Here is a 16,337-nt window from a genome sequence, read left to right as displayed (position 1 = left end):
TTAAACTCCATTGTTGATTCGAATAGCAAACAACTGTTACTGCACGCACTGTGCAAAAAAAAATATATGTTGGTTGAAATAAAATGCTGCGTGGAGTCAACCAATCAAAATGTGGCATGAACTCAACCAATCAGCATGTTCAGCACCCAAGTCCCAAACTGAACTTCTAAGAAAAAGTACTACCTGGCAAGCAGTTACTTTTAGAGGGGGACATACCCAGAACTTTATTTAGACACTGGTTCCTGCGGTGGAAACACACAGAATACCACCCCAAAGTCCCTAGTTCCTGGGGAAAGTTCCTGCAGTGGAAACGTGGCTAAAGAGTGCTCCAATTTCTGTGGAAAATACTGGTTGTGCGCTTTGCTCTTTTGAACTTTGATCCCAGAATCTTCTAAGAACTATGACACTGTTCCATATACTGTAGACACACCTAGTTATTCCATAACCACCATTTCCCTGTTTTCCAACAAGACATGTTTTAATGTTATTCAAACTGCTATAAATCTAAGCAATTGGAGTTGTTGTTTAACCCCTTAAATGTCACCCCCTCTTTTTTGCATAGACATGAAAATGCATATTCCAAACTTAAATGGTTGTAATTCAAGAATGATTTGGAATATTGACGTAAGATTGGTCTATTGACGTTAGAAGACATTTGGCAGATTTTTTTATTAGTGAAATAAATTAAGAAACTGAAAAAAATTGTAGAAGTTTGAGTTTATGAAAATATGCAATGTAAAAATGTATTTCAAAACATGTTGTATGGGGTGAGAATTGTTGCATTATTCCACATAAATAGATTATGATCAATTAATTTGGTTTATCAGATTATGAGATTCACACAAAGAGATGTATCAAATTCACAAATAAATAGATTAAGATCCACAAGTAAAGAGTTTCACAAATAATTATAAAACTCAAAAATAAATAAAATGAGATTTGCAAATGAAAAATATATATTTACAAATGTTTTTCATGCCACAAACAGAACTCTGCCTGGCATTTATTTGTGAACCGCTTTCTGTGCATTTGGAAATCCCCTCACTCATTTGTGGATTTTGAAACACTCCACCCACCGTTTCCTTGCGCCAATCAGATGAGCTGACCAATCGTAGCACCTTCTCAGATTAGGCTTTACACTCGGGGCGGGAACTGATTAATTTTGAAGAGATTTACACCCTTGAAATGGAGCTGTAAACTATGGGTGCTTCATTCAAATTGAGCTGTTTGTATGGTTTCCTAAAGGTTGTTTGAGTTTAAGGCTTTTTTATATTTCCATCAGGATTGCAATTATAATTATAATCACCATTCCGAGCATAAAATAGCCCATTATCTTCTCATTAACTGCCGTGGCAATTTCAAATAATGTAAAACTAACATGTTTGTAATGTTAACACATTTTGCCAATGATGTATTCTTACCTTCAGATATATGACGTGTCTAATCTTCCTTCTTGACTAGTGCTACATGCATAATTTGTGATAATATATAGGCTATACACTGGACACGGCGCAGCGCGACACGATGATTCATTGATGGTAAATGGATGCCCGTTCTTCTGAAGTAGCGGCTACACGGAGGATCACATCATTTGCACCTTTGCTTTGTCCAGTGTTAACGTTAGACTCGCACAGGGTAGACGGACCTCCTGCGTATTTAAAACTTGACTGAAGAAGTGGGAAAAGCTGTTGGGTCAGTAATTTCACCCATATTACACAAATGTATCACAAGGTTGAATCCAGCTATTCATTAGTCAGCAACTTATTGATGTTTTTCTGTTTTATCATGAAAAAACGTGACGCTTCCATAATGCATTGTTCCCATAACAGAGATGTACAGTACGCGCTGTTTCTCTGGTATTTTCAAAGGCTTATATAAATGTGTCTTGGCTTGATACACAGTCTAATGGTCCATCTCTAACGAAATCCATATTTTAAACATATTTTGCTGTAGTAATGTTATGGGCCTGATTGGCTGTTGTGAGAACGTGCTTTGATTGGTCAGCTCAATGTGGCTGTTATCTGATTGGCTTGAGGAAACGGTGGGTGGAGTCCACTGTGGATTTCTTTCACTCTACGTTAGAAGTGTTTCAAAATCCACAAATACGTGAGGGGATTTACAAATGCACAGAAAGTGGTTCACAAATAAATGCAATGCAGATTTGTGTTTGTATCTTATTACTTTTGACTTATGTAATACATTTTTTTAAATGTTTTTTGGTGTTTACACAAGACACTCTTAAAATAAATTGCATCACTTCTTCTGGGGTTTTCTCAGCAGTGTAGTAACATAAGAACCTCCAAACATGGTCAAAATCTTTTTTTCTTCTAAAATTGAAATTGAAATGCCTCTTGAGAGCTTACATGTCATTTATACAGCTTGTAAGATTGGGATCGGTATCAGCCGATCACGATGACAAGAAAACGGTAGTCAGTATCGGCTGCAAAAATCCTGATCGGAGCATCCCTAGTTGATATCAGTCAGGTACATCCGAATGAGGGGGAAAGCGACAGGTTTTAGTCTCAAATGGGGTTTTCTGCGGTCCCTCTCTCGCAAAATCGCCGCACTTCACCTCTCTCGCACATCTATACAAACGTCACCTTCTTTTTCTTCCCTGGGGAAACATGGAATTCAAACACGTGAATTAAAAGGCGAAATTTTAAAAAGCACAACAAATGGCTGCCGGAGTTGGGGAGGAGGGGAAAAAATCCATTACATTCTCATTTTAATGCACAAAATAGGTCATTATTTGATAGAGAAGAGTGTGTGTTTTTGTGAATAATCTTGGCCTTTGCTCATGTTTCCTCCGCCATAAATGTGTATTGTGTATGACTTCCACTTAAATAGTGGCTGCAGCTTCTAGCAGAGCAGCTGCATATTAGGAGCTATTACGTGATTTCATAGCTCTCGGAAAATTGCTTCTATTCAGCGCAAAGCGACCGAGAGGGAGGCTGGCTAGGTGGGGGGGAAGTGGTGAGCGAGCGAGCAAGGAAAAAGCCCCCAACACACAATCATGTCTTTTCAATTGGAGATGGCAAGGTTGATGACAACATGACCATTGTGTTCTAATGATAAGACCACAAAGGCATCTGCCCCCTCATCAAGCTCGGCGCTGTAGAAACAGCATCAGAGGCTCTAATTCACTTCTCCAGCACGCAGGCCCGATAGCATTATACTCTGCGTCCTCGTGCACGCAATCACTGTCTGTCTCTGAGAAGACGCGTGCACGAGGAACAGTGCGAGAAGAAAGAGATTTGAAGATGTAACGTTGATGGGGAGGCTAAAACTTACAATTAAAGCTGCCAAGCCTGACGTGTGAAGTCTCCCCCTCCTGCTCCGCAACTGCCTCACACTTAGCCTGGTTTATGTGTAGCTGCTATTACAATTAACCTGTCACTTAGTGCTAGTACTACCAAAAGAGAGAGAGAGATGAAAGATGGGGTGGAGGGAGACCAACTGGCAGCTAAGTACTGTTTAATGAGTGACAGGGAAAGGCTTACAACGGGAACTTGGATATCGCAGACACGGGCGTTCATCAAGTTTTAATTAGGTGTCATTGGGAGGCAGCCGCTGGCCGTGATGGCGCTAATTCCTGTTTTCGCCTCTCAACCACAATGTGTAATTAGTTAAGAGGCTGTGAGCTGGTCCGTGGCCAGTCTCTGGTGATTACGGACACAAATAAGGTAAGAGCTCCGGGCGTTAAGAGCGTCTGCCTCTTCCATCTCCCCATCTTCCGCCTCTTTGGATGCTGATAGATTGCGGCTGCTCGTCACACTGACTGCTTTTTTGAATTTTGAAAGTTTCCTTGCGCGAGAGACAAATATTTTCGAAAGGAAGGAATGTTTAGAGACACGGTGGGCCTTTGAATGGTCTTGTATTTGCAGAGAACACTCCAGAGATAACTCAATTAATCCAAACAATAAGCTCGGCTAGACATACATGCGTTGATCTCAGTCTCCCATTCCTATAGGATCTGTATGAAGGGCATGACTTAGCTGACTTGAACAGATCTAGACAGCAGACAATAGCTGTATGAAGGCCAAGGTGAAGAGGTGATTCAACGGAAAAGAGAGTCTGAAAAGATTTTGCTATATAAGATGGACATGAACTTTTTTCAGCACCAAGATATATTTGGGGTCGTTTTTTGAAAGAAGTATCTTATGCTCACCAAGGCTAATAAAAATTCAGTAAAAAAAAATAATATTGTGAAATATTACAATCTTAAAAACAGTTTTTGCTGCTTGAGACCATTTAAAATATTTGTGGTACGATTTTAAAAAAGAGAAAAAAATGAATACTTTTCACCATCATGGATGTACTAAATTGATAAAAAGTGACAGTGAAGAGTTACAAAAGGTTCTATCAGCGCTACGTATTTGAACCCCTAATAGGTTCGATACACTCTTAAAAAAAGGGTTTCTCTGGGTTCTAGAACCCTGGGGTTCCATACTTGGCCAATAGAACCTTTTACCAAAAAAAATGGTTCTATATAGAACCATTTTGGAGTTCCATATATGAAGCGGCGGATGGAACCATTTCTGGTTCTAAATAGAACCATTTCTTCTAAGAGTGTGTGATAAATTTTAGATACGTTTTCAGATATGCGGAGCGGAAATAATTGTAAACTGTAATGAAATAGCAAGGTAAACTATAACATAAATGAGATGTGAAATGAACACAAAAGACTGTTCCAGTGCTTTAGGATGTAACTTTAATTTTATGTACTAGATTTACTGTCTAACATCACTCATCCCACTACTTTCATATTGTTTATAATAGACATTTCCAGACACGTTCAGTACAGTAATGTTACTTCCTACGATCTTACTGTTACACTGAAATTGTTCAGTCTAGTTCACTGACCGTTTTCGTTATCATTTTATACATTCACCTACTGTATGTTGACATTGCTGATCGTGAAAGATACATGAATAGTTAGTGAAATGCCTTATGCTAGATAACACCACAAATGTAACGTTATCATGGTACGAGCATGGAGCATTAGTTCAATGTCAAGCTGATAAAAGTCGCCTATTATTGTAACGTTGCAGTGGGAGTGTTGAAAGTCTCAATGTGGCCGTGTACCATGAGTGCTCACTCTTCTGTTCGAGCATGCGCAAGAGCATGAGCGATCTTGTAAAAATTAGTTGTAATCTGAAACATCACCATTAGGGGCCCCTAAAAAATACATATAGCACCTTTAATAAATACAAATGAATTCTGTTCATATTTATTCATTAAAGAATCCTTAAAAAAGTATTAAGAACTACAATTATCTTCTTCATGTGTTAGTGACATCACTAACCCTAAAATTTACATAAACCCCACCCCGGAAATGCGATTTATAGATTATCCTGACAGAATATGCCAATGAAGATAGTTAATTCTACATCAGCTAACCTTTCAGAAATGTCCTGTTGCATTCTACATGTTAGTGCTGCTTATGTAATCAACCATGCAAATTAGTCGATGGCAATTTCTTTTAGTCGACGCGTCTTTTACTATTGACCGCCTATTTATGTTTGGTCTCCCGTCTCAAACGTCTCACTGTAATTCACTTCCACACACCAGTCTGTGCGCTGTGCATGCCTTGCTGGTTAATATGCTATCCTTTTCCTTCCCCCTCCCCCTCATTCACTGCTTTGATATGAAAAATTGCGGAGGCAGGTGATGGTGCTTTCACACTTTTTTTTATTCTGTGCTATTATGCGCAGCTGAGTGAACAACACAGGTGCGTGTGTCGCATAAGGTGGCCTTCTGCTGCTTGCAAACAGCCTCTTTTGAGTAGCCAGTGGATTTCCAAATGTGTTGCCCTGATTCCACGCACTATGCACGAATACACTCACGCTCATGCAGACTCTCTCTCTCGCTCGTATCATCAACACTATCATCCCTTACATGTCTTTTATTTAACTAAATACATCATAAACAGCTAAAACGCATGCGCAGGTCACTTTACTTCCTGAACAAGTGCGCTCTCGAGTCCGTTTTGCTTTCACATTCACGCGAACCGCGCACAGGCCCGTCATGTACGCAAGTGTAAATGCGAACTGCATAGCTGTGTGCCTGCCTGCTTTAAGCGCGATTCATCGTTAGGTAGAGCTAAGCGTATAGGCTAGTTCAGACTCTTTCAATGAAAATTGGCTTTATGCACACAGCTGCACTACTTCCTGAACTTTACCCAGCTCCTTGTTTCCTGTCTGCCATTATAGCTTTTATAAAAAGCACTGGAACTTTTGCTCATCTACTCAGTATCGCCTCATTGCAGAATACGAGATCCAGGGCTCGGAGTTGGATCCAGATCTAAGGGGTGGAGATGGGCGGGATTAGGGGTGGGGTTAGGGGTCAGGGGGCAGAGATGAGTAGGTTTAGGAGTTGTATTTGTATCCAACTCCTCCCCCTGGATTTCGTGTTCTGCAGTAAGGACCATCTCCATCTACTACGCGATATCACAGTTTGACATGTCAGTCATTTGGAAAGATCCACGTGGTGTCATGAATAATTAAGAGACATTGTCTTCTCATAAGATAAGAAAACTCAGTCTCATGAATAATTAAGAGACACCGATGAGTCATCAAAGCACTCACAGTCCACTGCGATGAAGATTTTACCTTTTAAAGTTTACGATAAAGTTTAATCATTTCCCCCTACTATTAAATCTAACAGATTCTAACATTGTCTTTAATGGTGTTCAACACGTAACTCTGTTAAAATCTCAGAAATTGGGTTTCATGACCCTTTAAAAAAAAAGTTTTTTTTATCACGTAACTTAAAAACACTTACTGTATACACACACACACATAGTGGGATCAAATTATGAAACCACTAAAAAAAACTGATGATCACCCTTCATCTCTTAATTAATCATGTTTCCTTTTTGAGCATCAGTAAAAGTTTGCACCTTTTGTAATTATTGTGTATGATGAGTCACTCAATTGTCTCCAGTGTGAAAATATGTATGTATCAAAATCATATAATCACTGTTGGAAAAAGTTCAAATATGCAGCAGATGCTGGAAAACTGAAATTGTCCTATAGAGTAACAGATGAGTGGATACAAAATTCAAGTCCGTATTAATCTTTCAATTAACATTAGATTTTAGAAAATGCATGAATTAGAACGATTTTTAGAATTAGAACGATATAAGAATTAGAATGATTTTTAGTTTTAGATGAAGTACAACGTGTCACACTACAGAAGACTGATTCGAGTGTTGTGACAGCAACTATTCAAACCATTCAAATCCTTACTGAGATTGTGTGTCCACCATGTATAGCTCCTGTTTTGTACACCAAATGTCCCCAGGCAACATTGTGTGAAAGGAGTCTGTTCTAAGTTTCAAGGCTCTGGACAAAGTAATTGCATGATGTTGTGACCTTGTCTATGAATAATAATAATACAAATACATTTTATTTAAAGGTGCCTCTAATGGCACTCATGGACACCTTACAAGATTCATACAAAAAAACAATAAACAATCAGTCCAGTACAGCAACACACATTAATCACAAAGAACCCTGCCTGTGTCATGATGCTGTACTGTTCTGATCCTGCTTCAGTGTGTGCATGACATTGTGTGAAAATTAGCCGTGTGCTTGCCTGTAGTGACAATTGTAGTGTGTTTGCATTGAAGAAACCATCAAAATATTTGACATATTTCTTGTCTTTAGTGTCACACAGGGTAATAGAGGAGGTGAACAACATTCAGGAGAATCTAGAGATCGAGAAGACATGCAGAGAGAGTGTGGAAGCTTTGGCTTCTAAGGTGAGGGTTTTACAATAAAGTTGCGATTGTCTGTTCTATATTGTATTTGATTCTCCTCCTCCTATTTGGTTCTGTGTGAATTGATTATGTTCTGATTCATTTGATTTTGTTCTTTTTTGTTTGATTTGAATCTCTTTCATTTAAAACTTCAGTCCGTAGCTTTTTCGGGGCTAAAAATTGTCCTAAATACATATTTGAGAAAATACATAACCAGCCATGTCTTTGCGTCATTACGTCACATCTGTACACATAAAAGAGTCTCGGCTAGAAGGCTATATTGCGAGTGAGGATGTTGGAGGTGGAAATTCTCACAGCACTTGATATTATTACACTTATCAATTTGATGGCGGATCCAGAAAGGTTTAAACAACAATCACCAGTGAAAACAGATTCACCCGCTGTAAAATGCAAACAAAAAAAGAGACTGCAACCGGACCCATGCGGAAACAAGGATACATATCGGAAGGATATGGATATGTAATCACGCAATGCTTGCTTACGTTGTTAACATTAACAAATTGTGAACAAAGTATAATTCGTACGGTTTTGCGTGATAGGATAATTCAGAAGCGATTGTTAGATTTAATCAGCGTGATTTACTGCAATGTCCGAACCAGAACAAAAGTGGATGTTTCTTACTTGTTCAGATGGTCATACTTCCAAAAGGAATAATCTGTGATTCTGAATTCCAGTATCACACCGGGGCGGTGACTGACAGCCTCACACTCTCCTCAAACATTGTGTACATTCGCGCTGTGCCGTGTCGAGGGTGTCGAAGTACAACTCACGTAAAGTTGTTAATTCCGCGAATGACTGCAATTGCAGATTTCAAACAGAGATGACGACAAAGAGGAAAAACGCCAGACTGCAGCTTTAATTTTCTTGTGTTCGGTTTCATGTGATTCAGTTTCTTTTGATTCCGTCTGTTCTGTTTTATTTGATTCTCCATTGTTCTGTTCTGATTCAAATGATTTTTCATTTGAAACTTTTTTGTTATTTTTAATTTGATTCTGTTGTGTTCTGGTGTGTTTGATTCAGTTTTGTGTCATTTGAATATATTTTGTTTTGATTCATTCTGTTTTGTTCTGTTTCATTTGATTCTTCTCTGTTGTTTTATTTGATTCTCCTCCATTCTGTTCTGATTTGATTCATTCATTTGATTATGTTCTGTTCTTATTTATTTGATTCAGTTTTTTTTTTCTTTTAATTCTCTTTTGTTCTGTTTCATATTATTCTCTTTTGTTGTTGTTGTTTTTACTCCATTCTGTTCTGTTTATTTTGATTCTCTTCTGTTCTTTTCATTTGATTATCTTCTGTTTCTTGTGATTCTCTTTTGTTCTGTATCTTTTGATTCCATTCTGTTGTTTTTCATTTTTATTTTCTTCTGTTCTGATTCATTTGAATCTGTTCTTATTTATTTGATTAGATTTTTCTGTGCTTGATTTAATTGTTTTCTTTTGGTTCTTTTCTCTTCTTTTGGTTTTGGTTTGTTATTATAAATTCTATTCTAATATTCGTTTTCTTCAGTTTCTTTGCTCTACTCTTCTTAGGAACATTACTTCTAGAATCATATACTCATTTTTTCGCTTGTGCTTTCATGGTAAATAGGCTGGGATCCATCATGCCTCCATCCATCCAACATTCCATCCATTTATTTCCTCCTCCATCCTGAGCAAAGTAATCACAATTGTACTCCACGTGGGCAGTCACTCCATTGAGTTCATGCTGAAGTCAATCTTGAGACTATTTCCCTCCCATGTACCTGCATCTTGGTGTTGACTGCCTGCCCACCTCACTGGTCCCGCTCATTACAGAAGTATTCAATTTACCATCAGTCCCTGCTCAACACATTGTTTAGTCGGGTTTCGGGTCCGCCGCTCAGTCTGGTCTGAAATGTGAAGTGGCATCTACGCTGAACGCTCAGCAGGTAAATGGATCTCTAAAAGCCCAGGTGTGAGGCAAATTAGCGGGAACGATTACCGGCTCATTGCCGTCTATCTGATGGATGAATCAACTATCCTCTGCTGTCTGTCGGTGATGAGCGCTGATCACCACACACAGAGAGAGAAATGAGAGAACAGTAGTAGTGAAAAGAATTAAAGACACAGATAAAAGAGATAAAGACCAGGAGAAAATAGTCTTTAGGTTAAAAAAAGGACACTGTTGTCCTGCGTTTTTAGAAGCAGGCTAGCTGTCGTGTGACCTCTTTCTTTTTCCAAGAAAAGAAGACGTTTTACCATGCAAAGGAAAACGGACTTTTTATTTTTGAATATGACAAAATTGACTAAGATGACCAAAACCTGTGGTTCTCGGTTATTTAGCATGGTCAAAGATTATTGTCACTGCCATTTCTTGAAAATCACTTTCTAGTGTAGTTCTAGAGAATTCTCTAGAGGTGTCATTTTTTTTCCCTTGAAGTATGTGAAGCCATCACAGATGTCACGTCACAATTTCTGAAAGCTGCGGTTGAGGAAGACGGTGGAGCATTTCATTTGTGTGGAGGAAATAGACCTGCAGCTGGGCCGTTTTGTGCCTCAGCATTATGTGTTGGATAAAAGCTCGATTTAACCAATCAATGGTTTCCTGACATCCTTAAATGCACAGCCCAGCTTGTTCTGTGTTGGCCGGTGGCCACTGTGCACGAAAACCGGTACAGATGCCCTTTGTCCTGGTTGCTCTGTGAACACCCCCACACCGATCCATTCGGAACTAACAGCAAGGTTCTGGCCTCCACAGGTTTGCTCAACTTCTATCTGTCAGGACACATGTCTGATTGAGGATGCAGTTGTTTTTGTCACTAGTTGCTCTTTCAGCATATACCGTAGCTGAATTATCTCAAGTGCCTCATCTGTCTTTATTGAAAGGCAGCCAGGAAACACTTTGCATTGTACTGGTCTCTTAAGTTCTAGTTTTATTGCATTAAACTGGTTGATTTTCCCAAAAGTTTTGTTTTATTTTACCATTTGAGGACAGTGAGGACATTTTTTTTAAATGCTGCTTTTACTCCAGTCTTTAGTGTCACATGATCCTTCAGAAATCATTCATTGAAACATTCCTGATTTTTATCAGTGTTGGAAATGGTTGTGTTGCTTTGAAATTTTTTGTAGAAACCTTGATACTTTTTTCAGGATTCTCTGATGAATAGAAAGTAATTATTTAAATAGTAGTATTTTGTAACATTCAAAAATTTTAATTTAATGCGTACATGTTGAATAAAAGTGTTAATTTCTTGAAAAGGAAAAAATCGTACTCCAAACATTTGAACGGTTATGTATACAATACATAAAGTTAGCCGGTCATCACAAAACATTCCCATTTAGAAAAGCACATTGTATTGGTACCATATATATATATATTTTTTATTTATTGGTGGTAGTGGACGATATTGCTTATTTAATTATTGATACTGATTTCTTCTGTTTTTACAATTGCTATAATCTTTGTTAATCTTTAAAAACACTAATAATTTAAATGTTAAATGTAATCATTAGCATATCTTAAACTCAATATCATTTTCATACTGGAGATTATAATGTTGTGATGCATAAATTGTATCAGTTAAAGCATTAAAAGTGGTTAATTTTATATATACTGTATGTACATATAAGTGTTTTGTTTTTAATTTATATACATACAATTTTCTAAAATTGCAATACTCTACATTTATCTATTACCTGCCTTAACATGAAGATAATAATCGCCTTATCAGTATTGTCCAGAATTGCAATATTGGTGCATTCCTTGGGTTTATTTTGCCACAATGACCAGCAGACTGTATATTATCCCACGTATAGCGTAAATGAATAACTGGAAATTAAATATTGAAATTGCCTTGCTGATTGCTGTATTTGTGTAAAGTAATCTTGTGAATATCTATAAAACAAGTGTGGAAAACTTGATTTGCATCTCAGTATGCATGGTGGAAAATAAATCTCACCTCTTCCTGAAAATGCGAAGGATACGTTGTGAAAATTACAGCATTGGCTCGTTCCAAATTTACATTTAAATGAGTCCAAAAATTTTGGTTGGTGTGACTGGAAGATGGTGAGCAGAATTGTCTCAAAAAGTCTCTACATTTCAGCTGTATGATTTATTGTGTATGATGGCTGTAATTTTGTCTGCCAAGAAACCCGAGGCTGGCAGACACCTCATCTACCTAAAAAAAAAGAAAATCATAATCAATTTCTTAAACTCTGGAACATTTTGAATTAAAAAGCAGTAATGGATGAGGGTTAGAGGGTGGTGGCAGTCAAATCAAAGTGCAATCCAAACACATGACATTTTGTTTTGATGTGTGATCAGAGGAGATGAGGGGCCTGGCCACCTCGGGACGCACGTCTGATTTCTGCCACTGTGTAATTTTGCCGCTGCGCTCTCATCAATGCCGGATGATTATCACAGAGCGAGCGTGCATGTGTTTCTGCATGTTTATACCCGTATTATGTGTTGTTGATTGCGTTTTTAAAAGATGCATTCAGCAGGAAGGATGCCATCAGGAAATGGATTCACGTGCTGTGTGTCCTCACTTGGATGTCATTAATAGAGGCTCGTTAAAGACGGGCCATTTTATCCCTGCCTCCCACTCTTTTTCTCTTTTCTGACCGGAATGTCATCCGGTACTAATTTACATACCTCCACCCCCATTGGCTCTCTGAATTTCCATTAGGTGGACTCCCTAATTGAAGTGTGAATGACCAGTCTTAAATTACTTTAATTGGATGTTCAAAAAGGTAAAAATGTCTCGGATGCAGTTATGTACATGTTGCGATGGTGGGGGGTTCGTGTCCGTGCCTGATAGAATGCTGTAATTATTTATGAAAACAGGAGTGTCTGCTGCTGCTGCCCCTGCATACGTGTAATGAAATGTCTATTATTTTGCCCTTGATTATTGCTCTTTTCCAGAGTGTTTTTGCTGTGTGTGTTTGGCTGTGTGATTGAGGGGAATTGCGTGAGCGCCTGCTGGGGTTCCAGTGGGTTGGTCTGTCTACATGCTGCTGATTTGATTTCTCATATCTTTTCACTCTGAGGCAAATGCAGAAAATCACCGGCTCGGGTTTCATATCATTTGTGGTGTTACAGGTGTCATTTTGATCTCTGATTATTCCTATAAATGTGAAGACATTGCCCTCACTAGATTAACTTGTGCTGGTTTTGCAATATTTTTTTTTTTTTTTGCACTGTCAAAAGACACTGTATTTTCGTTCTCTTTACCAAGACTTAGAAAAATAACATTTTGTTATCTTAGCTTAATAGGTACCACTTGATACTGGCACCACCAAGGTCATAGGGTTCAGATGAATACCTTGCAAGCTCTCTAGGTCACTTTGGATAAATGCGTCTGCCAAAAACACACTATACTAATATATATCTTTCTTTCAGTTGAATAGACAGAACCGTTCTTTGAAGAGGAAGAGTATGCTCTATATATCCCGTCTTGGTGCCGATGTCATCGCTGACATCAATCTTGATGATGAGGATGAAGAAGACCCACAGGAGGAGGAGTCAGGTGTCTGCAGCTCCTCCCACTGTCAGATTGTCATCACAGGTGGGTCAATGCACTGCCCCACAATGTATTACTTCACTTTTTTCACTTAATGCTTTGTACCTGCGTATTAAAGGTCAATATCATTTAAATTAAAAAAATATAATTTCTACACCACTTGCAGCTAAAGAATAAGCTCAACTGGGCCTAACAACATTGGCTCCTCATGAAATCATTTTAAGTCAAACAATGGTTTCTGTCATTTCATTTGTCTTATGTTCAGTAATTAATCTCGTTGGTTGTTAATTAGTTCTACACACCAGTTCTGATTACCTCTTGTGTTTTAAGCCCTGAGTTATCCTTAGTTCCTTGTCCTGTATCGTATATGTTGTGTGGTTGTGTTTTCATGATTCTTCTGATGTTACTTAATACTATTTTATCCAAAAAATATATTATCTATCTATTCACCTATCTATTGAGATATTATGTGTATGTATGTATGTATATCAAAGTGACCATAGGCTTTCAAAAACCGAAAAGGAAACAAAACACACACATAACACAAGTAATACATAATACAACACAAAACATTGTAAAAGTAGTCCATTCAACGTGCTTTATTCCAAGTCTTACAAGCATTCAGTATTTTTTTGTTTAGAAACAGACCGAAAATTAAGTTATTTTTCACTAATAATTTCCCCCTCCGCTGCAGTTCTCAGTTCATGATTTTTGGTTACAAGACTGTTCAGTTTAGGCTGTTTTGTACTGTAGGTTTTTTATTAAAACTTTTCTTGTTCATCCGTGGTAGAGCTGAGAGATAAATTGGAGGTGATCCTGGCTGAGAAGAAACAGATTTTGATCGATCTGGAGACAACAAGAGAGCAGCTCTGCCAAACTAGACAGGAGGTATGTGAAAAGGGCATTTAATCTCGGATTTTACTGTATTAATGATCCAATATTCATCTTTAAGGTTGATCTTCTGTACATAATTTTAAAAAAGGCCTAGCATATACACTCTAAAATTGTTCACTTTTTTTAATGGATGTGAAAACCTCTCAAAGCGGAACTGTTTTGATCCTCCTCCTTAATGTCTTTAGTGTTAACGCTTGCCATGTTTCACTGTAGCTTTCACTCAGAATAATAACCATTAAATAGAAAAGAGGGGGTTGTCTTTGTGTCATGTTGTTTAATGTTTTAGATGAACCAGTAATACCCAAATAAGTGAAGCCCTCGCTCTCCCTTTCTTCCTAAGCTCCTGAAAGAGAAACATGATAATACTGTTTTAATAGCTGAAACATTCCAACAAAAGAAGCTCTTGGGAAAATACAACAGAGGTCAGTTGTGCTCCTGTTCCCTACTATATCCTCTTACATCAACCACTCTCTCTCTTTTTACTGCTTTCCAATCCAGACATTCATTGATCCTAACCTCTGTACTCACACTCACTGTTGTTACATCTTCATTCATAGCCTTTACTGTGTTTCTTGTCTTGTTATTACAATGACAAAAGTCTTACAGTATTTTATGCAATTATTTCCAATTTTCCCAATTTTTGTGTTACCTATAATAGAAGAGAATGGTAATTTGAAAGGCACTTGGTACTACTTTCTTTAGCCATGTTGAATTTTGTTTTGGTTCACTACCGTTCAAAAGTTTGGAGTTAATTTATTTTCTTTTTTTAAAGAAATACTTTTATTCAGCAAAGATGCATTATATTTTTATTTTAAATAAATTGTGTTTTGTTTTTGTTTTTACTTTTGATTCATCAAAGAATCCTGAAAAAAGTGCAACTGTGACACTGAAGAGAAGACTGAAATAATGGCTGCTGAAAGCTTTGTCATCAGAAAGATTCATGACATTTTAAAATATATTAAAATAGAAAGCAGTTACGTTCAATTATAATAATATTTCAGAATATATAATTAGACAAATGCAGCTTTGCTGAGCATTAGAGACTAAAATCTTACTGACCCCAAACTTTTGAATGGTAGTGTAAATAAATGACCTCTAAAGAGGACAGCAGAATTATGGGTAAGGGTCACCTAAGGTTACACCCTGAATGCTTTTAAAATTCTGTGCCAGGCATTTACTGAGTGCCCTGTTCTGACTACATCAGAAGTCGAGTATGAATTTACGTGGCACCATAAGCATTTCAAAGATTGATTGTGTGATTGAATTGTTTGCGAAAGACATCAACGCTCCAAACTCTAACCATCTGAATCCTTACCTGTGTAGTTTCTAAGTATGCTCTAGATGAGTTTGAGGCCTTACAGGACGATCTAAAGCTTGAGAGGGACCTGCGTTCTGAAGCAGAGAAGTTTGCACATGAGGTGAAAGCTCAATTTGATTTGATCTCATAATTAATTAAATTAATGAAATGTTTTAGACATTCTAGGAACTGTGAATATTTATGCATAATATTTATGTGCATTTCTGGAATATGTTAATTAAGTGGTGTGTGAACGTGCTCTTTATGTGCCCTCTCTCTCTCTCTCTCTCTCTCTCTCTCTCTCTCTCTCTCTCTCTCTCTCTCTCTCTCTCTCTCTCTCTCTCTCTCTCTCTGTCTCTCTCTGTGGGTGTATGAAGATGCTAGTAGAACAGAAGAAGCTGAAAAGACAAAGCCAGATGTTGATCCAGAATGTGTCTCCAGCAGAAGCTCTGCAGAAAGCTCTGGCAGAGATCAACACACTGACACACACTCTAGAGACGCAGAGATTTGAGCATCAACAGCAGGTAACATACATACGCACACATACACACAAACTAATCCCCACAGTGTCCTTAGAGGGTAAATACTAAATGTCATTAAAATAATAACAGACAAACCAATCAAATCAACCACACCAGCCCCTCCCTGTGCCTCTCAAAAACTCACACATGCAGTGTATTACTTGCTTGTATAAAATGAGAAAAATGTATCAGTATTCTGCATTTAAATAATCATTAATGTATGATTAAAGGATTAGGGGAAATGGTTGGAGTCAACTTGACTTACTTTGAGAGCGTTTGTCTGGGAGAGAGGCTGGTCACCATTTAATTTTCATGACATAATCTTCACATGATGACGGATTTACATTTTTACAGTTCAAA

The 16,337-nt window shown here is 37.8% G+C and overlaps 1 protein-coding gene across 1 annotated transcript in view; it reads left to right on the top strand.

Moving 5' to 3' along the window:
* shtn1 (shootin 1) overlaps positions 1-16,337 on the top strand; it is a 30,550-nt gene that overhangs the window by 3,873 nt on the left and 10,340 nt on the right. The window contains exons 4-9 of the mRNA XM_039670012.2: positions 7,671-7,765; positions 13,145-13,310; positions 14,056-14,153; positions 14,500-14,581; positions 15,483-15,577; positions 15,834-15,980. Of these exons, the coding sequence (XP_039525946.2) occupies positions 7,671-7,765; positions 13,145-13,310; positions 14,056-14,153; positions 14,500-14,581; positions 15,483-15,577; positions 15,834-15,980 (683 nt within the window). The remainder of the gene's footprint in view (positions 1-7,670; positions 7,766-13,144; positions 13,311-14,055; positions 14,154-14,499; positions 14,582-15,482; positions 15,578-15,833; positions 15,981-16,337) is intronic.

Source organism: Pimephales promelas, chromosome 15 (genome assembly GCF_988280905.1).
Source record: "Pimephales promelas chromosome 15, fPimPro1.hap1.1, whole genome shotgun sequence".
NCBI classification, from domain to species: Eukaryota; Metazoa; Chordata; class Actinopteri; order Cypriniformes; family Leuciscidae; genus Pimephales; species Pimephales promelas.
The sequence above is the reverse complement of the archived record's forward strand: the minus strand, read 5'-3'. Positions and strand labels throughout refer to the sequence as shown.